This window comes from Neolamprologus multifasciatus, chromosome 14, assembly GCF_963576455.1.
Source record: "Neolamprologus multifasciatus chromosome 14, fNeoMul1.2, whole genome shotgun sequence".
Lineage (NCBI taxonomy): Eukaryota > Metazoa > Chordata > Actinopteri > Cichliformes > Cichlidae > Neolamprologus > Neolamprologus multifasciatus.
In genome coordinates this window covers 20,909,231-20,932,693 of record NC_140452.1, presented here as the reverse complement: position 1 = coordinate 20,932,693, position 23,463 = coordinate 20,909,231, and the positions used below count along the sequence as shown (strand labels likewise).

At 43.0% G+C, this 23,463-nt stretch overlaps 2 protein-coding genes across 3 annotated transcripts in view; both read left to right on the top strand.

The window, feature by feature from the left end:
• LOC146503997 (lissencephaly-1 homolog) overlaps nucleotides 1-10,769 on the top strand; it is a 31,151-nt gene extending 20,382 nt beyond the window's left edge. Inside the window, exons 5-10 of the mRNA XM_085131712.1 lie at nucleotides 3,633-3,801; nucleotides 5,103-5,205; nucleotides 5,344-5,572; nucleotides 7,387-7,488; nucleotides 7,610-7,766; nucleotides 8,684-10,769. Of these exons, the coding sequence (XP_084987838.1) occupies nucleotides 3,633-3,801; nucleotides 5,103-5,205; nucleotides 5,344-5,572; nucleotides 7,387-7,488; nucleotides 7,610-7,766; nucleotides 8,684-8,757 (834 nt within the window). The 3' untranslated portion in view covers nucleotides 8,758-10,769. The remainder of the gene's footprint in view (nucleotides 1-3,632; nucleotides 3,802-5,102; nucleotides 5,206-5,343; nucleotides 5,573-7,386; nucleotides 7,489-7,609; nucleotides 7,767-8,683) is intronic.
• Nucleotides 10,770-13,148: 2,379 nt separating this feature from the next.
• The window catches only part of mettl16 (methyltransferase 16, N6-methyladenosine), a 28,995-nt gene continuing 18,680 nt past the window's right edge, over nucleotides 13,149-23,463 (top strand). Inside the window, exons 1-2 of one of the 2 annotated variants that reach the window (XM_085131706.1) lie at nucleotides 13,149-13,286; nucleotides 13,497-13,633. In XM_085131706.1, the coding sequence (XP_084987832.1) occupies nucleotides 13,506-13,633 (128 nt within the window). In that variant the 5' untranslated portion in view covers nucleotides 13,149-13,286; nucleotides 13,497-13,505. Of the gene's footprint in view, nucleotides 13,287-13,409; nucleotides 13,634-23,463 lie in introns of both variants that reach the window. The other variant, XM_085131705.1, reaches the window with a different exon arrangement.

Here is a 23,463-nt window from a genome sequence, read left to right as displayed (position 1 = left end):
AAAATTGCTTTATAACCTTGTTTTATCGGTCCAGTTTTGCCCTTTCACTTTGTGCTTAATGTAAGCTGTCTTTAAAGAGAAGAGGATGGGTTCAATTCTTTCATTTCAACGGTTTTGGTGTCCAAAAACAAATTATTTTTTTAAACATGGCATTTTCCTTTTACAAGATATGTTTGCATTGTAGGCAGTGAAAAGAGGCATTCATATATTGAGTGGCCTTTTTAAATTTTTGGTATTTTGAATATGCTGTCATTGTCAAAACATTAAAAAAAAACTTTTATGGAGACTGAAGAAGTAATTTGGCCCAGTGATCAAAATACATGCACATGAACAGAATCTGCATTCTTGGACTTGGTGGTACAATCTACCCTGACTTTAGAGTATTACAGCAGTAACCTCCTCCTGATTAGAGATTTAAAAATGATCTCTTTTTTTGTCTTTTAATTTAAAGCCCACTTGGTGGCATTTTTAACTCAAACACCTTTTCTTCTCTTCTTTGGATGATGCTTCCCTTAGCTTTCCCTTTACTGCTCTGACTCTCCTTGCTAGATATACTCTGGATTATATGAGTATCTGTCTCTGTGTCTTGTATTTATTCGTGGATTCCTTTATATAAACTCTGTGTTCTGTCTCTGGGCTATTTTTGCAGCTGCGTTTCTCCACTGCTTCACTGAACAATGCCAATACTCCGCTGAGCTGTTTGTTATCTGTATATTTTATTCATGAGACAATAACAGACAGTTGTACATCTCCTCCTTGGCTACACCGACGCAGCAGGGAATTCTCTCTCACTCCGTTTTGGCATCTTCTTCCTTTTCCAGCCCTGCCCTCCAACTCGCTCCCCCCACTGCACCCCCTCCTCTCAGCATCCTGGCGCATTCATCTTCCACTTAAACCATTAGCTGCCCCACCATGACTCCATGCCATCAGCTGTCCTTCCCTCAGGAGCAGGGAGGCCCCAGGCCCAAATCTTAAAACTGAGCCCTGATTTCAGGCAAATCTTTTCCCTGTCACCTCCACTCTCTGCACCCTGCTTTGAATCCCCCATTTGTCCTACTTTTCATCTCCTAAACCCGTTGTGTTTAATTTTTTTTTAAACAAGGAACGGACCCCTTGACTTAGAAAAGGCCAGACTGAGAATATTGTCAGCTGCCTGACCTCATAATCAGGCCACCTGTTAACATGTGGGAGGCAGTAGATGTTAGCTTGGTTTCGCATGAGGACCCGGGGTGAGGTGGGGTGGAGTGTGGGGTAGCGCTCTCTCCTGAGATTAATCTGCCTCACAGCACCTCAAAAGCTCACTAATTAACACCTTGTCTTATTTGTTTAATCTCCACAAAGAAAGCAGTAAACCTTTTTGTGGTCATTAACTGTAATCACATTTCTGTTTGCTGCTACTCGAAGAAGTTAACTTCCTCTATAGCAGCTGATTCAAAAACCTTTTCATTTATAGAGGAAACCAGCTTCATCAGAATTTTACTCTTGATGTACTAACCATCATTTTGATAAAAACAGGCATTCCTAACCTCGTAGTATTTTAACATGCAGCCTTGATTTGAAATGCATATGTTACCTTGTGTGATTTGTAATCTTCATGCACCAGCAAATACCTCTCCAGCTCTGTACTGTACTATAACAGCTCAATGGGCAAACAGAGCTGGTACTGACTGATGTTTAAAATGCTGACTGGCCTGCTCATCGTTGGAGTAAGCAGCTTCATTTTCATTTGTGCTGACTGCTCAATATCTTTCTGCTTTTGTAGTTTTTTTTATGATATTTTAGTTTATTAATCCCCAAAGCAGCACTGAACACTCAGTAAAATAAAATGGATCATGATGACAAAATGTATAGTAGGTAAAAATGTATTCAAAGCTTGAATAAATGCAATTAAGTTAATCAGTGTTTCTTAATGAGACTGTTTTAAAAATGTTTTCTAATGGCATTTATTGAAGTTATTAACAGTAACTTTGCTTGATGTTACTGGCAAGTTGAAACTTTGTACCATAAACTACCAAGCTAATGGTACAATAACAAAAGCTGGCTATAGGCCAGTAAATGGTGGGAGGGCTTTTGGAGGTCAGACTGTACACACACATTAAGCCCTTTAGAGCTGTGTTTCCTTACCTCTCACGTCTTTTGTGTTTTATGCTTGATTAAATTTAATTCCATTATACCGGAGGGGAATAGAGGGGGGAAAAAAAGGTTAAATAATTCCATCACATGTTTGGTGAAAGGCAAAAACTTATTTTGTGGGCCTCAAAATGTTTTATATGCAGGGAAGTTCTGACCGGAGGTGACTTTTCACTGTGTAGGTACTTTTATAATCCAATATCTGCAGCCGTTGTGGCAGATCATAAGACCACCTCAGGAAATGTTATTGGTAGGCTCTAACCAGCCAGAAATCAGAGTTTTGACTTGGGTTGTACATTGTTAGAAACCCCTTGTACTTGTATCTTTTCATGGGATGTAAGCTGGTTTGTTTTTGTTTTTTTTTGCATGGCAAAAATTTAAAAAAATTAAATTAAAAAACCAAAGAAACCAAACCCATAACATGAAAATATTATGGGTTTGGGAAAAAAAATACATGAAAATAGGAGTTAACTGAGGGCTGTAAAACGAGTAAATCTACTCAAAATTTTAAAAAGGGTTTTTACACCTGAATATGATCATGGTGGTTTTAAAAAAACAAAACAAAAACGGCACTCTGAGGAACGTCTCAGAACTTTCTCTGACACCTTTTCTGCTGTGCTCGTAAGAAATCTCTCTTGATTTGCAACTATAATACCCTTTCATGCGAGTACAGCAAATCATGCTTCTGTGTGTGCTCAGGTACGCCACCAGGAGGTCAGGGTAATTTAAACAACTGAAGTGTGAGCTTTCTCATTGCTTTCCTCACAAATAGCACATAGAAAGAGTCTTCACATTATTAGCGGCCTTTGATATTTAAAAAAAAATCTTCACTGAAAGAATGGAGGCTTTTAATCAGTGCCAGTCTGAATCATCAGTCTTTCAGTGTAGAGTTACAGGTTAATGGATAGCTGTGCTTTAGCCTCTGCTCCTGAGTACTGTTATATGTGTGAGTGTGAAATGTGTACATCCAACAAAAGAGGGAGAGAACCACTGAATTCATCCAGGACAACCTCCCCCAGCCATCTGTAGCTTCCTCATGGGAAGAGGGCAAAGGAAACTACGAGGATGGGGGAGTTGATGGGATGGGTCTCCCATCACCGTCTGCCCCAAAATTCCCCCACCCCAGGAGAGGAACCAAGAAGGGTTTATCCCTCCGTGACAAACTGTCTGTCTGCTTTAAAGCTAGAGACGCAGCAGCTTTCAGGCTAGAAAATTAGACTTTTCTATACTGTGCTCCATCTGCAGCACTCAGACTCGGCACAGTAACGTGTTAGCTTTTTTCTGGCCAAGCTGTGACCCTGATGAACAGCTCTAAGGTGCCACAAGCTCTAAAATGCATTCAGTATGTGCTTCCTTTGACTTCTGCCATCAGTGCGTCTTATTGTTGTAACTGTAATTTCAACAACACAGAGCTACAGATGATGCAACGCTTGGGTGTGTGATGAAATGAAGTGTATCAGCGGTATACAAACGTTGACAAAGGGATTTGCTTTGTCCATCAGGTGTGGGACTATGAAACAGGAGACTTTGAACGCACGCTGAAGGGCCACACAGATTCAGTGCAGGACATCTCCTTTGACCACACAGGCAAACTGCTCGCGTCCTGCTCCGCAGACATGACCATCAAGCTGTGGGACTTCCAAGGCTTTGAGTGCATCAGGACCATGCATGGTAAGAAAATGAAATTAATCACAGCTGCTGCCGTTTTATATCCCCTTTGTTATGGTTTCCGCACCGTGTGGTTCCAGTGCTCAGGTGCTACACATGCTGCTTGTTATCACATTTGATGTGCATCAACTGGCACCAACCCAAGCCGGGGAGTACATGTAGCTCTGGATTCAGCTCTTCTTAACTCAAAAAATCATTTTAAATGTGTCCTCTGGCCGTGCTCGTTAATGGACCACCTTACCAATGCTTTTCATCTTCAAACCTTGAATCTGAAGTGGCCACTGATGGCTGTCTGTGAAGTAGACATAAAAGAATATTTATTTTTGATGGGGGTGTAAGCCCTTCCTGGTAAGCAGACTAAACCCACTCAAGCATTCTTAAATTTATGCTGGAGTTGCAAATCCTGCGTTTTTGTGCAAGTGAGCAACAGATTTCACCGGTTGCCGGTCTTCTTTTTGGTGTAAATGAGAGTGAGCTGCTAGCACACATCTATAAACAGACGAGTTGGGTTCGCTGCGCAGAACTCACCAACGGAAATGGCTTTATTAATCTGAGCCTGCTGTTTACTTCTGTTAGCCACCATTTTCCCCCCTCCTTCTTTTTTACTACCATCTCTGTCCTCTTTTAATTCACTCAACCTTTCCTCCTTTTTAATCCACTCCTCCTATTTTAAATATCTTGGTGGAAACACACACACGCACACACACACACACACACACACACAAAGAGAGGGGGGGAGAGAGGCCAACTGGTGAAGTAGATTAGTGCCGATTTGGACAGCAGCTTAATTACCTTCTTCAGCGCTAGATAGCACTTTTCTGTGTAGCTGCCACCCATTATTGTAGCCTGGTGGCATGTGCAAGTATACACACACACACACACACAGAGAGGCCTTTTAGAGTATGCTTACTGTTGTCTTCATCTATTTAGCAGCTTAAATATGGCCCAGCCTTTAGCTAATTACGCGTCTCTTATTCTCTGTCTAACAAAAATGAGTGCTAAAGCTCCAGCATGTTGGCTTTCTTGCTTGTCAGCTTCTTTTTGGTGAATTATAACAGTGTTTGGGCTTTGTTTGGTGCTAAGCATGTGTTTTTAAACAAATACATTTATGTTTCTAAATTTTCATTCTGGTGGTCAGATTGCAAGCAGAAAGACTAAAAGGATCATGTGTTGCAGTCTGAAATCATTAAATTACATTTCATAGCAGACTTAGATGTTATTTGGGCTTGTGCTGTTGGGTCTGTTTTCAGAGGTTCTGGGTGTCGCTGAATCTTTGTTTTTGTGTTTGTTTTTCTGTGTTCTAGGACACGACCACAATGTTTCGTCTGTAGCCATCATGCCCAACGGAGATCACATTATTTCTGCCTCCAGGGATAAAACCATAAAAATGTGGGAGGTGGCAACTGGGTATGCAAAAGACACCTTTAAGCTGTTCTTTAAACCATTGTGTGTTATTTATTTTTACTTAAGCTTGATGTTGGGTTTTAACTATTTGCAGCCACGCTGACAGCTTTCTAACTGCTCTCATGTTTTTTTGTCCATTAGCTACTGCGTGAAGACCTTCACAGGCCACAGGGAGTGGGTCCGTATGGTACGACCCAACCAGGATGGCACGCTGATCGCCAGCTGCTCCAACGACCAGACAGTCCGCGTGTGGGTGGTGGCCTCCAAAGAATGCAAGGCTGAGCTGCGGGAGCACGAACATGTGGTGGAGTGCATCTCCTGGGCACCGGAGAGTGCCTACTCCACCATCCTTGACGCCACAGGCTCGGAGGTAAAAGATCTGCTTGGATACATCTCATTTCTCCCAAACTCCTCGAGGTCCACACAGGTTTTGGTGTATGTGTTGGTTTGTTCTCATCAAATGTGCAGTTTCGCCTTGTATGAGTACAGTCACTGTTTGAGAACCCAGAAATCTTTCCTTCTAGCAGCCAGTGAGAGAAGTAAACATTTGTGGGAGGTGGCTGGAATCAAGAGACAGTGATATCTCATCATGGATTGCTTTCCTTTATTTATTTTTTTTGTTCATCCTATCTTTACATAAAATGGAAGTTGACTCTAACACCTGTATCCGGCCACAAAAAGCAGCCGTAAGCTTTTCCTCCATTTCTGATCGTTGGTCGTGCCAGCAGAGTCGACAGTCGTAGTCGAGAGTCTGAAGCCCAGTGTGAATTTTTCCTGAATTTTAAGTATTTTTTAACTCTCACTAATGCAAATTTGCCTCAGTTCACCTCTTTGCATAGATTCTGAGAGACAATATCACTTCTTGTTTGGTGTGAACACACCATAGGGTTTATATTACCTGAATTTGCAGTTCAATATGTTTTCCCCTCTTTTCCTGATTTTAAACCTGAGGTCAGATCGTATTATATTTGGAGGCATTAGTTTGGTACAACTGTATTTAAAAAAAAAAAAAAAGAGGAAAAACTCAGTACTGCCTTACTGTTTCCATTAGAATTAAGAGGGTAAACAGCCAGGTGCTGAACTGTCAGCGCTTGATTTACTATTATCTACACGTTATCAATGAAACACAGCATATCAGAACAAATACCCGACACCAACTGTGAAGCACGGTGGTGGAGGGGTGGTGATTTGAGGTTGTTTTGCAGCTACTTGTTATACAGACGACCTCTGTATACCAAAGTATACCAGAGTCAGATGTGAAGCAATCTGAATGACAGATAAAGACTTGGCTAAAACCAGGTCATGCAACAGGACAAAGGGCCCAAGGTTGGATGGTTGCAAAAGAAAATAATCAAGGCGTTGCAATGATTAAAGTCCAGACCGGATTGAAGTGCTGTGCATAAACCGATGAGCAAACCTCAATGAACTGAAGCAACATTGTAAAGAAGAGAAGACCAGATTTCCTCCATGGCAATTTGTGAGACTGATAAAGTCAAACAGAAAACGATGACTTCAAGTTATTTCTGCTCCGGGTGGATCTAAAAGCTGTTGAATCATAACGTGAACCTAATTGTTAACAGGATTGTATACAAACTGTGAGATCAGTTTATGTGTGATAAGTAACCATCACTAGTGAAAAATATTTGTAGCTTCAAACATATCCAAACCAAATAAGACTTTGACTGATGATGGCGAGGAGATTGAGCCACGAGGCGGCTATCGCTATACAGCCATGTGCTGCCAGTCACACACACAGAATCAGCCCGTCCTCCTGCCTCATGATCTTCAGTGTGTCTGATTGTAGCCTCGCAAATCTAAACACACATGCTCCCTCGTAGCAGTCGTCCCAATCTAACCTGTGTTCACAAAAGCTGACTTTTAGTACTCTTTAAATAGTTGCTTTTTTTTGTTTTGTTTTTTTTTGTTTTTTTTAAATAAGCCAACGTAGTTGTTGGAATTGGGTGAATCTGCGGGCTGAGAGACAGCTGTTGTTATACAGATGTTTGCACATGTGCTCTCAGACTAGTTGCCAGCAACGTATAACACAAACGCTCAGAGGTGTTTAATTTAGGCTGCTCTCTGTGTTCTAGTACAGTGGGTACAGTATGGTACTCCGCATAAAGTACAAATAATGAATTATACACACAGCTAATATTTCAATCCCCTCCCCTTCTGCCCGACCAGTCCAAGAAGAGTGGGAAGCCCGGCCCCTTCCTGCTCTCCGGCTCCAGAGACAAAACCATCAAGATGTGGGATGTCAGCACTGGCATGTGCCTTATGACGCTGGTGAGGAACATTTTTGAAGTTTTTGTGTGTGCCACGTCCATGTTTTTTGGGGAGAATGCTTTAAGTGAAGATATATTTCTTCAGGAATCAGATGAGATGTGTGTTGCTGTATCTCATGCAGGTTGGCCATGATAACTGGGTGCGTGGGATCCTCTTCCACCCCGGAGGCAAGTTCATTGTGACCTGTGCAGATGACAAGACCTTAAGGATCTGGGACTACAAGAACAAGCGATGCATGAAAACCCTGAGTGCCCACGAACACTTTGTTACCTCTCTGGGTAAGGCCCCCCCCCCCCCCCCCAAAAAAAAAGAAAAAAAAAAAGGCTTGTGCCTTGGTATAGTTTGTTGACGTTGTCTCCCGAAGTTCTCCCTCGCGGGGTGTGAATACATGTTCCAGGGTATTTGCTTTACAGTTGCGGTGAAGAAGCCGAGCTTCTTTACCAGGCTCGCTCACAGCTGGGGTTTAAAACATAGACAATCACTGCAGGATTATTTATTTATTTTTTATTCCCCCCTCTCCTCGCGCTCCCCAGTATCTGCAGCTTTTCAGCAGATCAAGGCTTGGTTAACTCTCCTGAGGAGCTCTTGAGCCAACTTTTCCTTGGCAAGCCGTTTGAAACCCAGTCCTCTTAAATCCTGCTTCAACCGGAAAGGATCGCTGTGAGCTATTGATGTGATGAGTTCTGGTGCAGTCTGAAAAAAGCAACAGAAGCACCTTTTGTTTGAAATCGGCAGAGAAAAAGAAACTTCATTTCCTCCCCCTTTTTCTGTAGAGGTCTGTCATACAACACCACGAGCTCTTCCTTTATTTTCAGTGATGACTCACTTTCTATTCAGTGACGGGAACATTAATAAATGTTCCCAGAACAAATGAGATTTTGCGGGCTGCTAATCAGCCACGCCCCTGAAATATCGTCAGATTCATGTCAGGTCTACATCATTTAAAAGCAATGCCAAAACCAACAATAAGTGAAATGCCCCAAAGCTTTGCTTGTTCCTCAGAGCCTTACAGCTCCATTCTTGTCCACAAACATTGAAAACACATGCTTGATCCGAGCCAAAGGACGTGAAATAAACACATAACAGGTGTTGGATATATACTGGCCTGCTGGCCCATGGGGGCAAAAATGTTGTCAGTGTCACTGTAGTCAATTTGATGGTAACTCTGTTGTGTTTTTTCTCTTTTGCTCCACAGATTTCCACAAGGCCGCTCCTTATGTGGTCACCGGGAGCGTAGATCAAACGGTAAAAGTTTGGGAGTGTCGCTGATTTGGACCTTGAGAGGATTGGACCACAACCCGACCACCCAGGCGCTCCTCCTGCCATCCCACTTACCCTTTCACCTCCCTCCCTCACCTTAAACCCGAACCATCTCCTCCCTCCTTCCCCTCCACCCCCGCACATCTCGGTCCCCTTCTGTCGCACTCACCGCCATGGTTATTTACCCATCGCGCGGTCTCTGGTCCAGTAATTTTTATTTTATTTTTTTTTTGTCCTTCTGTGTAAATTATTCCTGGATGTAGATCGAGCTATTAAATGTTACACAAAAGTATTCTTGCATGGTAATCCAAAATTGTATACTGTAAATTTACATGACGTTGTCTAGAAGTACCATAGGTTTAACAACGGGGCTCGCGGAGCCTCCACCGACCAACCGAAGGCGGATGTTTTTGACTGGGTGTGAAACGTAGGGCACTAAAAACCGATAATTTAAGAAATGACAGTGTCTTTATGTGTAAGATTTATTTTTGTCTATTTTTTTATTTAGGATTTTTCTTTTTTCCCCCTCTCTCTCTGTTATTTCTCTCCTTCACTGTCGTAGTCTGTCGGTGCCTAGCTCGGTGAAACGTTTAAGAGACGAGGCAGGAGAAACGTATATGTGGGGCTTTGTTATTGAAATAATCTGTAGCTTTATAACATCACTTCTCAAGTGTGCATACCATTTCTCTTCATGTGGATCTAGGTAATATTTTAATGGCTGTATATACGAATGTTTCAAACTGTGTCCTTGGACCTCGGGGGCTTAAACGGCTTTGTACTCATTGTCACGGCGGCACATAAATTGCTGCTGGGCTTTAGATAAATTATCCCATTTTTAAAATGCGTGGCTTTGCAAGTAGCTACACTAAGCTTGTTTTTTCTTCTTTTGTTTTTTGTTTTTTTTAAAACAAGAAGCCTGATGTAGCGAGCGAGTTTCGCCGTCAGTGAGCGCCCTGGTCGCTGAGCAGACTTTGGGGATTACACCCGTTTAATCTGAGTAAAGATCTCGGGCGTGCCTCCCTTTTTAGGAGACGTTTTCCCTTCACCTCCTCAGTCAGACCCGGCCGGATCTCGTAGCCACGTCTCTCGCCTCCTGACCTGGTAGGCTGTGGCAGGGGGGTTTGGAGCACCAAAGGAAAGTCTGAAGATGCTCAGTTATCCCGCTTTGCCCTCTGAAGGCTTAAAAAAAATAACACAGTGAACTGGCTAATACACGACAAGGAGTCAAATTGAGCGCCCCCGGGTTTCATATCTGGCATGTGCAAGGATCTGTAATTTTTGAGTTATACCTTGTGCATAAAGAAATTGGTTTTGAGTACTGAAATAATACAAAGAAGCCAGTTTTCTGTGAAAATGTAAATTTAGCTTGTTATGAATTAAGAAGCCTGGCAATTTTTTTTACTGTCGCCGTAAACTGATAACCCTAGCCGGGAATGAGGATTAGTGAGGAAATGCCGGATAACTATGGAGGTCGTCTCGTCTGGACGGTTTATACTTTAACTCTTTACCCTTTGAAAGCCTTCTGGGAGTAACCCTGGAAACGCTTTCCTGAACTGAGCAGTTTGTCATATTTCAGACCTGCTTTACAACAAAATGACTGGGTTTGTATCTGCAGCTATCCTTAGAAAAACCCTGAAACTATTCTGATTGTCAAACCACGTCTTTATTGATATATGCAGAGGTGTCAAAACTCATCTTAAAGGGTACAGAGAAAGACAACACTAACACCTGAGGGTCTCCACAGACAAATCTCTCCTGAGTGGGTTTCCTCAAAAGTTCTGATTTTGGATGAAATGCTGAAGAGACAACCATTCCACTTCCCTCATAGGACACAAACATAATGAAAAATAAATGAAACATCTTGCGTCTAGCTGTAGCTGCCAAGGTGATTCGTTAATCTTGCACATCCCTGTTTTTTTGTTTTGTTTTGTTTTTTTCACTGAAGCTTTGTTCATTCACTGGTGATCAAAGACAACATTAATGATGTTGATGAATCGTTTAAATTAAATTTAAAAACAAAACACTTATAATTTCCGATTAGCCGTGTCATTCCGGTGCATCTCTTGGCTAATAAAGAATTCCACTGCTTTAACTGATCTTCTTATCTTAGCTTCTTTGCCAAGTTTTTCCTCTCTTCCTGTGTGTAACTGGATGTGGTGATCTGCTGCTCAAGCTCTTGCTAGTGGCCACTGTGAGCCTAAATGTGACCTGGTGATGTAGCACCGCTGCATGTAAGCCTGCGCCCAGAGGCGGAGCTGTCGGAACGTGACGTTTTAAATTATTTGGTGACTTAAAAAAATTGGTGAATGAGTGCTTATTTGCCTTCTTCCTCTTCAGCATTAATGATAATGGTGCCACGCTGTTGGCATCACAGAGAAATCGAGTAATTGTTCTTTCCCCAAACTGATCCCGGGTTCGGACAGCTCTGATCTCTGGTTGTAGGACAGCTGGTTTTGTTGTGTGTGATGCTATTCGAGGGAGGTTTGACAGCCTCCTCCTTCTGTACATGCAATGGGATTGTGGCAGACTAGGATGTCCCAAAGGAGAAACCCTTTCTTTCAGGAAATATTACTGATGTCTCCCTTTTGGTGCAGTGCCCCTCTGCCCCCTTATTTTTTTTCTCCCTATAAGCTGTTTTTTCTCTGTACAGAACATCTGAGTCAGAGGCTTTGGATGAAGAGAGTAAATTTTTGTAGTACAGTTTGGCTAACAGAGATGCAAACGTGTTAAATGTTCTAGCTGAAGCCAAAAATGGAGACATTTGTCTGTACAATCGGGTTTATCTTGAGAAAGCAGCCTCCTTGGTGGTCCAGATGCTGCAACCAGCCTTTTTGAAAAGTCTCCTCAGGATCACGCTATGACATGCCAGACCACAAAATGTAAAGAAAAAAAACTTATGCCCCTCCTTGATTTTACTTCAAGGAGGAAGGTGATGATCAGAGGTCAGGACGATGTGCGTTCTGTTTATTTTGTAATAATCGGTTGGGGGAGGGGGGAAAAAACAGAAGGAAAAAGACTAAAAGCAAACCTACAACATGGCTGATGATGTATGCAAGTGTTGGGAAAATCCCCTTTTGACATTCACAGGTCCAAAGCAATCCCTGTGCTGCTCTGGTCTGGTGTGTGAAGGGACCGACGGACAGCTTTTTACTGTCTGTGGGTCGTTTCCCTCGGCCCTCTGTAACCTGCCTGTGAACCACACACGAGGACTTCAGACTTCACAACAAGCTCCTACAGGAGAGCTCATGATGTTATCGCCACTATGGTCTCACTCTTCACACAGCAAACTGTTAACAATATACCTGGATGTCATTATTGTTTGCGATATAATAAAAGAAGAAAATCTACGCCTGTGTCACCTGATTATTTCTTTAGAGAAGCTAGCAAGGGGCTCTGGAAAAGTAGAGATGATGGGTATTGTTGGGGGGGGGGCAATCAGCCATTTTATTTTATTTTAAACAATTTGCATGCAGCATGGTTGTTGGTGCTATACAGGCTGGCCTGAGTATTTCAGAACCTGCTGATCTGCTGGGATTTACACACACGCACACAGACACCTTTAGAGTTTACAGATGATGGTCTGAACGAGAGAAAATATCCAGATGTGGCAGTATGTCAAAAGAGACATAGGAAGGCAACAATAACTAAAGACCATCTGTGCTGTAGCAGAAGACCACTCCAGGTGCCACTTTTGTCAGCTAAAAACAGGAAATTGAGGTTACAATTTGCACAGTCTTACCAAAATTGGACAACAGAAGACTGGAAAACATTGTCTGGTCTGAAGGTGGGTTCAGACGGGAGCAGGTCTGATCCTCCATGGATTCAAATGGAGCAATCCCGCTTTGTAGTTCAAGTTGGTAGTGGTGTAACGGCGTGAGGGATGTTTTCTTGGTACACGTTGGACCTCTTACTACCAGTTGAGCATTGTTTAAACACGACAGAGCTGTGTGAGTATTGTTGCTGACCATGTGTACCCACAGTGTGTGCCATGTTACAAAGTTCAACAGAGCACCTTTGGGACGTGCAACCAAGAAATCTGCAGCAAGTGTGTGATGCTGTCATATCAATATGAACCAAAGTTCAATTACAAATGCGTAATAAAATGACAGGTGCACGACGGTAAGGAGCAACCGGGGAAAACGGTACACGGGAAATGTAAAACAGACCAGGGCTCAGGACTGAACATAATGAAAACGCTAAACCGGATTATTTTAATTATTTTTTATATTTGTTTTTAATCAAATTTAAATGTATCGATACAAAACTTAAGTGATTTTATAAAACTGACATGAAAAATTATTCCTTAAAAAAACCCCACAAACAGACAAACTTTTACCGGTAGAGGCTCGAAGCTAAACACCGTTTCGGTGACGTCAACGCGCAGCGACGTGGATATGTGACGTGGCAGGCGTACAGGAAGTGAGCTGCAGAAAGTGGGAAAACGTTTGTGCAACGTGATCTGTGTAGTGTTTTTCTCCGCTTTAAAAAGTAAGCGAAGGTCAGGAAATATTAGCAGCTACAGGCTGAGCTCTGTGACGGTAAGCAGGGGCAGCTCCGCTAACCCCGTCTGTTTGTGCTCCTTTAAAAATGTCAGACATTTGTTTTTCTGTCTAACATCAACTTTTACTGCTGTGACTCCGTGTCTGTGTGTGTGTGTGCAGCCTTAGTGTTGCTGTTTACACTGCCGATGTCAGTGATCCAAAAGTGAAAGTTCAGCACTGTTGATGTCACCTCATGTCCACCATCAGGGCTCAATAATGGCTCTGAATAAGTCCATGCATCCTCGGAACCGTTACAAGGACAAACCACCTGACTTCGCTTATCTGGCATCCAAATATCCAGACTTCCAGCAGCACGTGCACACAAGCCTCACGGGAAAACCTATGTAAGTACCTGAGACTGTCCTCCGCTCTGTGTGTGTGTGCGTGTGTGTGTCTGTGAGAGAGAGAGAGAGAGAGATCCGTGGCACTAATAATCTCCACTCTAGTTTCTTTCATAATTACACACATTTACATGCAGTACTTCCAGATTGTGCACCTCACTGGAAAATGAAAACAAACAGTGTGATGCATCTTTGCATCTTGAGGCTGATCTCTGAAGAGTGAGTTGTCTCCTTGCTGCCTTTCTTTCTCCTTTTCTTTCTCCTTTCCTCCCCTCCCAGCGTACCCAGACATCCTCTGGGTCTGTTGGTCCGAGATTTCTCCTCTCCTTGCATTTTTCCTCCTTATTTCAGAGATTTCCTGATTTAAAACAAGCCAACTGGTCCGAGTGCAGTTAACACCTTACAAAACAAGATTGTTGGCTGCTTTGTTAACAACAACAAAAAAAGATTTAATGTTGAGTAAATTAAACCCCACATAGGGCTATAAATATTTCTGGTCCTGGTGATTTTCGATTAAGCTGGTACCGAAGATTTTTATATGGGCTGGTACTTATATACTGCCAAGTGTCATTCACCCAGTCTCACACACATTCATGCACCAGTTTTATCTGTGCTCAGGTGCTTTATCTAATATTCACTCTGATGGATGCATCTTGCTGAACCAGAGGAGCTGGGAATCGATCCCTCTGACAGACAAACCGCTGCTGCTGTACCCGTATGCAAGAAAACCCCCAGTTTTATAACAGTGACTTCTGTATTCTACCAAATATATTATTTTATAAGAATTATATTAAAAAAAAACCTGGGAATGTCTCTTGGAGGCATTTCTAACTGCGAGATCATCAGTTCAAATAGGCTCAAACTGCAATAAACTGGAAAATGCAGGAACACCAGCATCGCTGTCCACAGTCAGAGGGTGCTGACCAAGAAAGAAGTCTCTGCTCGAAATTGACATCTTCAAGCTTGAATGAAATTTACAGACTTGCACACGGACAAGCCAAAAGTTTTATGGTCTTTAAACGAGACAAAGATTGAGCTGTTTGCAACATGTTTGCTGTTTGTCTTTCCCCTCTCTGTTTCCTGTCCCTCTTCACTGCTCCACTAGCCAATTCAAAAAGGAAAAAATGTGAATAAATAAACAAAAAAAGAAGAAGTAAATCAGAGAACCCTGTACACACTGTGAAGCACGGTGATGGTAGCATCATGCTCCTGGGCTGATTTGCTGGCGGTGGTGCTGATATAGTAAACAAAGTGGAATAATGAAGGAGGAGGAAAACCTCAAGTCTCCTTAACTTGGACACAGCTCAGTGATCCAACAGGACAATGATCCCAAACTGATTTTGGGATGGATAAAGCAGGCTAACATTAAGCTTCTTTAATGGCCTTCCCAAAGTCCCGGCATCAACCCTTTTGAACATTTGTGGATTACTCTTAAAAATCGGGAAACCAGCATATTTTAAATGAACTTATTTTTACCAAGAAGCGTGGTCAAATATCCAGCCAGGATTACGCCAACAGCTTGTTGATGGCTACCAAAAGGGTCTGGCTAAGGTGCAACTTGGTCAGGGACATTAAACTAAATATTAACAGGAATGTATGAATATATTTGAGCCTGTATGAATCCTTTCAACCCTGCAGGGATTAGACAAAATCAAATAAATCCAAACTTGTACACCAAATTCTTGTTTTGTAAAATCATTAAAGACACATGCTTCAATTCAAAGAAATCATTGAAACCCCGAAGTTACCACGACATTCAAGCTGATGAGTGAATGTGAACCTCTGACCACAGCTGTACGGTACCTACCTAGTTCGCACTAATTGAAGCCCTGAGGAACACATTCAGCTCCTCTCATGACCCAGCTGACTCGCTCTGCTGGTTAACGCTCATTCAGCTTCTGGCAGCAGCAGGAGGAAACCTGGACGAACGATTAATGGGCCCAACGCCAAAAATTTTCTTCCTCTTCACTCTGTCCTCTGTGCATGTACGAGTGGTTTCAACCAGACCCACAATTTAACTCGAAATAGGTTAGTGTGCCAATCAAAGAAGGCCGGCAAGCTTCCTGTGTTTTCCTCCAACTGGGCACAGATTTTGTGTGTCTGTGTGTCTGTGTGTTGCTCAGTGAGATCGAGCTGCTGAGAAATGTAGAAAAAGTCCTGGCTGGAGAACAAAGGAAGGGTACGTCTGGTGGGATTGGTGGTGTTGACGTCAAACAGTATGAGCTCATGATTGCAGCTCTCCATCTCTTGATTTTCCTGTCTCGTTTCTGCTGTGTGCGCGCTTCGTTCTGTGGTTTCCATCCAGCGTTTGCCCTTCAGTGCTCGTTGTGATGCACTCAATTACAGCGAATTGCTACCTTTGATATTTAATAAATATGAATGCAAAACAGATCGAGGTAAATGTCTGGGCTTCTGCTTTTATTTTTAATTATGAGAGCACGTGTGGAGTGAAAATGTAGACTTGTGGGAAATGTTATTAGATTTTTGGGTTGATAAGTTGGAGGTGATTTTATTTGTGTGCCACCGTTTTAACACCAACTGTCACATTGTTTCACTACAACGAGCACGGCTGTTAACTAAACCGATAACTCTTGCACATTATCAATCTTCTGAATACAGCGTATAGGATTTTCACATTGAAACCATAGGTGTGTCTGCTTGACAGGATTTTTACATTTCTCCACTAATTGGAAGAATTTCATTTTGAGAAGAGTGAATTTACTCCCCCTTTTAAGAGGCTGATTACTAAAATTTAGAGCAGATAAATATGTTACCATAGGTTTTGTTTTTTTAGTTGAGATATCAAATAAAACACAACTAACGTTTGAGTGACGGCCAGTGTAAGAGCTACCAGTCATTGTTGGACTTCTCCTTTGTTTACATTAAACAGGTAGCACAGATGAATGCGGACGCAGTGTCACTGCAGTGAGTCCGAACATCTGTCTGTGGCTGCGAACATGTTGGCGTGAGCCGTCTGTAGCGGACCGAGTGTGTGTGGGCTCACTGTAAAACCCGACTTGATGTCCGCGTGTGACAGGTGTTAATTATCAGTCTGCAGTTCCCTGACAGATGGACAGATGACAAACAATGAGGCGGCGGTGTTCGAGCTTGACGCTCGGCATGAAAATCATATCTGGACAATCAGAGGATGCGACAGCTTCTCCTGCTTACGTGTGAGATTTTTGTGACAAGACCCGATGTGAGCGGACACACACACACGAAGAACTGGCCGCTTGAATTTAAAAAAACAGTCGGCCCTCCGCTCGCCTTTGAAAAAGAGGGCTCATCTCAAGCACCACCATCCTGAGATAATATGAGGAGAGAAAACTTGAATTAAATCGTCTCAACTGACACTAAACACACTTGGTTTGATAAAATAAGATGCCACCTAATCACCGCAAACTAGTGGCTTAATCATACAAGTCTATAAAAAAATCAGTGGCTACTTGGTGATTGTGTTTAGTGTTGTAATATTCTTGAATCAACGGATCCTACCTCATTTTTCTTCTCCAGTCAACATCAATATGCTTGGATACGTCACTCAGTGAACAGCTAGCCTTCTCAGCGATGACCTGCTGTGGTTCACCCTTCTCGTGGAGCGTGTCGATAATCGTCAAGTCAGCAGTCTTACTCGTGATTGCAGTTGTGCGCACAGAGCTAGAAGAAGATCTGTTTAAACTGTGTTATATAATAATTTTTTATCAAAGTCTAAATTAATGATCTAATTGTTTGCAGTGCTGTATTTCTGATTTTTTATGAGCTGTAAGCAGTAACCATCTTGATGAAAACAAGGAAAGGCTTGAAGTTTTTCACTTCAGGTGTCATGAATATCAGATATTTATACAGAATATGTGAAAGTCACACTGTTTAACTGATTAAGAACAGTTGCCTCTAAGTGCTTTGTGTTATAGGGTAAAGATTAGCACGAAAACCCTCCAATAGTTCATGAACGGACGAGTAAGCTGTTGGTGACAGTGGCACAGAAAAAACTCCCTTTTAACAGGAAGAAACCTCCAACACAACCTTAATCAGGGATGGTTGGAAGGAGAGAGAGCCATCTAATTATTCATAATTAGATACAGTAGTGGGGTATAAACACAAGCAGACTGAAAGGAAGGTCTAAATTTGACGAGATGTGCTATTAAACAGTGAATGGAGTGTGCCATATGGACACACATCATTAGATTAGCATGTTGGCGTGTGCCATTGGTTAATTTGGACTGAAGAGAGTAAACGTCTGAGACCAGCGAGAATTATTTGGTCACGAAACTGACGAGCTGCAATGAGGGGGCGTCTGTGGCACACTGATGTTCATGAGGCATTGCAGTTAATGGGATATAAGCAGAAGAATTATGGAGTTATAACTAGGCCTGCAGGATTATGGCTAAAATAATATTTTCCACAAGTTTCATACAGAAGTAAATGTTTAACTTCAGGGGTGTTTGCACTGCTGGCTAGACAGAGCCCGTTGGAGGTGAACCGAGCCTTTGGTTAAAGCCGAGCAGATGCGTGAGACCTTGGTGGTTTCACGTGCCCCACTGTCGGGTGAGTCCTTGCAGTGGATGGGAGACGGCTGAAGATGGGGTTTCTTTGTAAACAGATGGACGTGAACAGTGTTTTAGTCATTTAGGCTTACCTCATCGCTATGTTGTTGAGGCTTAAGGATGTCCTGTGATCCTTTTTTTTTTTTTTTAAAGAAATAAAAATCCAATATTTTGTTTCTTTTCTGCCTGACACCTAAAATTTCTGTAGGAGTCACTGACAAGTTTTTAAGGCAGCTTGAAACGTGTGACGACAGGAGAGATTCTGGATTTCTGGTTAGCCGTCTGCAGGAATTTGGCTCTTCCTCCCCGTCAGCCTGTCGCTCCATCAGCGGAGGGATTAGTGCGGTTTTGTACTTTTCAATGAATTCATCTTCTGGGTTTTTAAGTATTTAAGCACCGAGTTGGGGGATGAAGGTAATCTTGGGGAGACACTCACTCAATCCTCCGGGGAGATATGCCTCCCCTCATTAAGGGATCGTCAGTGGAGCGGACTGATAGCAGCGGGCAGAGAGGAGAGCTCAGACCAGAGGCAGCACGAATTTGGTGGAATTGACAGGAAGTGAAGCGAGGAGAAGATAAACCCCAAAATATTTTAAATGTTTCGGGCCTTTTTCCAGATTTTGATAGGAGAAGGGGGGGCTCTGATCAGGCAGATAGAAGGGTGGGATTAGGAGGCTTGAATGGTTATTAAAAATTCAGCAGCTCGGGTGAGATTTAATTTAAAAAATGTTCAATTTTCACACCAGTTTTGTTCAAAGATGTATTATTTAACAGATTCCTGAAATGGGGGTTGGAAATGAACGAATAATTAACAGCTCTGATCAGTGCAAATTGATAAATGTAACCTTACATGGATCTTGCAGCAGAGCGGCTCCTGTACCGCTCATTTTAGTGTCTGATCAGGGAAACGAACCACTTTTCGGTAAGAAATGATCACTTTATTAGGGAGCACATCAACATTTCATCCTCAAAGTGGATGTTAGAAGTAGGAAAAATGGACAAGCATAAAGATTTGAGCATATTTGACAAGAGCCAAATTGTGGCTTGGGGATATGTCAGAGCCCAAGCTGCAGCTGTTGTCGAGTATTCCCGGTCTGCAGTATCTATAAAAAGCGGCTCAAGGAAGGAACAATGGTGAACCAGTGATAGTGCCATGAGTGGCCAAGGCTCAGCGATGCAAATGGGGAGCAAAGTCCGATCCAACAGATGAGCTGCTGTAGCTCAAATTGCCAAAAAAGTTGATGCTCATCCTGATACAAAGGTGTCAGAACACAGAGACCTCACAGTTCGTTGCATATGGGGCTGCATGGCTGCAGAGAACACCTAGTATCAGGATGCACTATGGAAAGAACGCGAGCCGGCAGAGGCAGGGTGATCATTTGGGCAATGTTCTGCTGGGAAACATTTGGTCCTGCCATCCATGTGGATGTTATGTTGACATGCACCACCTATCTAAGCATTGTTGCAGACCATGTACACCTTTTCATGGAAACGGTACTCTCTGATAGCTGTGGCCTCTTTCAACAGGCTAATGCATTCTGCCACTAAAACAAAAATGAGGGGAGGTGTTGACTTGGCCTCCAAATTCCAGATCCAGTTAAGCATCTGTGGGATGCGCTGGACCAGAAAATATGATCCATGGAAGCCCCACCGTGGAACCTAGAGAACTTAAAGGATCTGTTGCTGACATCTTGGTGCTGGATACCACAGCACATCTTCAGGGGTCAGGTTATAACGACACCAAAGCACAGTACGGCGTCTTTTTTTTTTTTTCTCGTTAGGAAACGGCGAGCATGATGGCATGATGTTAGCGCTTCACTCTGTCGTCCAAATGTGGTCACTTCATGCTCCAGCCTAAGTGCTGAACTGGAGTCCTCAAACCAGTGGTTGGGGGCTCATGGAGTACATCCATCTTTCATATACAGTCTCTACAGAACTGTATGTAACTCTAACGACGGCGTGTTAGGCTTGTCTGATATATTGAGTTGCTTTAATTTTTTTCCGCTTTTGATCTTGAGAGACAAAGGCACCTAAACTCCTTCCTTCCCTCCTTCCTTCCACTCACCTTTCTCTAGATGTTCTCTGCTAAACACAAGTGTTACATGCATTGTTTCATATCAGACTATCTGCAGAATTGCAAAATGAAACAAAACGCGCTCAGAGAAATTCATAAGCAGGTTATCTTTAAATTCACGGTGAGCTTCTTGTGATGCTCTTATTGCTGCTCTTGTGAGGACTCGAAAAAACCCCTAAAACTCATGACGTGAGAGAAGTTGCTGCTAATCAGCACAAAATATGTCCCAGTGCACTCAGATTGAAACACCGTGAAGGTCGTGTGTGTGTGTGTGTGTGTTTGTGTGTGTGTGTGTGCCTGTCTCAGCACTAAACCCCTTCTCACCTCCACATTTTGACCTGAGCCAAGAACTTTACTGCCCTTCAGCACTTAAATTGTCTTTCTTTCTCCACCTCCTCTCCGCCTCGGTTAAGTCAAATGCAACCAAAACACGACTAGACTCCTCATCGGTCCTCCCGGTGCTGTTTTTATATGTCGTCTACTCTTCTCGTCACAACTTCTACGCTCAGATTTGTCCCACGTCGCATCCCGTCGACCACGTTAACGGCGTAGGCACGCAACGGTGAACCTGTAAATCGCGGGCACGCTCACGCTGCTTCTGGCATCAGCCATTGCTCCAGCGTGGCCGGATTTGCGTGCTCTCCTCATCTGTTCAGTAGGTGGGGTTGCCATGGAGATGTGGCATTTGCAGTGCTGCTGATGGGAGTGATCGGTCTGCATTGCACACACACATATAAAGAGCTAAAAATAGAGGGCTGGCTCCCTCTCTGAATATTGATCCTTATCTAATGATGCCTCAGAGGAGAAATGAAAAGGGGGCAGAATCTCTGTGCACTGGACAGACGAGAGAAGCCGGCTTTCATTTTGGGAACGTGCGAGCGTTATGCTGATTTATCACTTCACCCTCATTAGCCGGGGCTGTTTTTAAAGTGCAGATTTCTTCACTGGTTGGTCATCTGCAGTTGTGTTGCAGCTCAGAAGAAGCAGGTGTTGGCTTTCTGTGAGAGGTCAACAGCTGTTCACAACTGGACCATTAACCTTATGTGTTCATTAGGTGTAGAGACACTGACTAAGATTGATGTGTGGGTGCATTGCGCCTCATCGGGGGTCTTTTGTCTTTGCTGCCACCTGAATGAAGATGCAGAGTTCTGTGAGAAGTGAAATAAGATGCATTTAGAAATATTTTAGTGGCATTTTCTGTTTTTATTAGACCCCTGACGGCAAAGAAACGACAGGAAACGAGGAGGAAAAGAAGCACCTAAAGGAAGCTGATTTTAGTAGAGCAGTGTGATGTTCATAGTTCAGCTGTGGGTTAACAAGTTGTTAGTGAAAATTAAAAACCATGAAATGATAAATGCATCTTCACCTCTTTGATAGTTTTGTGTTCTCTGCTAATGGAGCTAATAAAGGATGAACTGAAGGACTTTTCCTTAGTGTTTAGCCCCCGTGAAGAGCTTTTTATTAAGGCTCTTATAGTTTGGTCACTTCCCTCAGTTAGGTTAATTTTACTCAGGAAGGCTCCTATTTGACCGCACTCCTGGAGAACTGCACATCGAATAAATGCCTGTCTGAGGTTCGCTCTTTTTTTGACTTGTCACGTTCCTATTTTGCCACTCTGCCACCTTTGATGGTGTCGAGTCAAAGGTTCTATAAATGACCACAGTTGACCAAAGTGCTGTACAAGTTATACAATAATATACACTGTATATAACAGTCACTAAACCAGCAGTAAATATACGATAAAGTTCAAAAGTTGGGACTCTTGCCTCATTGGCTCTTGCTCTCCTGTTGCTTCTTTTCCACTGGTACCCACACCACTCAGCTTGACTCGGTCTTTGAAGTTGAGCCGAGATGGTAGTAGTGGAAAAGTGGCACAAGTCCAGTTAATACTACCTACTGGAATACCGAACTCTTCTCCACTTCCTGTCATTTTCAAAGGAGATTATGTAGCCAGTGACAGAAATGTGAAGTGAAATGAAGGTTCAAAGGTTCACAATGAACATAGATGGTGTTATTATTTTGTCATCCACACACAGTGGAGTCAAAGACTTCCATACTGCCACATTATGTTGCTCTCATCTCTGTTGGTCAGTTCAGTTAGTTGGAATAAAAGAGTTGCACACAGCCAGAGCATGTAGTTTTGTCGTGGTGCATGTGTGTTAATTTAGCTTCAGTGTTGGAGCTACTGGACCTCCCACACTTGGTCCAAGTCAGAGTCACAGAACCTATTTTTATGCATCCATCCCGACTTGGTCCAGGTCTGCTGTGTACTTCTTTCTGAAGATGATGGTTTGTCAAATCTGTCATACTCCTGGTATTTTAAGTCTAAAATGAATCCTTTAGTGATGACTAAACGGTGACTAAACACATTCAGAGAACTCACAGGACCTTGCAGGATTTTCACTCACACTTAAGCACGGAGGTTTTCTGGTCATACCCCTGACCTCTGACCTGTGAAAAACCCAGGCTGGGATGGACTCTTTATTTAATGTGAGGACATGAAAACTGAAATGCAAAACATTTCAGCAGTTTATGTGTAACTGAATCCTGAAAACGGTGACAATGAAAACACAATCAGCGGCTGCCTGCTTTTGAAGCCGCAGAGCCGTTTCCACCATCACTCGATGCTTTTCTTCTGCAGGAATATGCTCACACTGACACTGCAAGGTGCCAGACGCTCGCATTGCGAGGATGCGTCTAATTGCATCTGCCGAGGTGCGAAAGAACTCTGCAAAGCTTTAATTACACCTATCTCGCCCACTCGTTTTGTCTGCCTGCCTGTGTGACAGCTGAAATCATTAAACACGGCGAGAAGGAGAAGACGGGCGAGCTGAACGACTGGGACCGAGAACTGGGAATAAAAAGTGGGAGGTCTGAGTTGTGTTGAAAATGTGAAACTCATTGTCATCAGCAGGGGATTGTGAGTTGATGGGGTGCTTATCTCCCTTTTGTTTCTCGTGCGCGAGCGTGTGTATAACGTGAAGTAATGCGGTTCAGTGCAGTGAGCTGCAGGAGGCCGGAGCAGCTGAAGGTTAATGAAGTGCTGTATTAAGAGCAGTTTGGTAAATTGCTGTCAGATGGGCCACATGGTGAAATGAGAGGATCAGCAAGAAGCTAAATTGAAATGATCCTTAAAGGAAAATTGTAGTTTCTTTCAAGCTTGGCTTTATTTTCGGTCACCATTCCCGCTGGTACTCACTGGAAGTGCTATACTC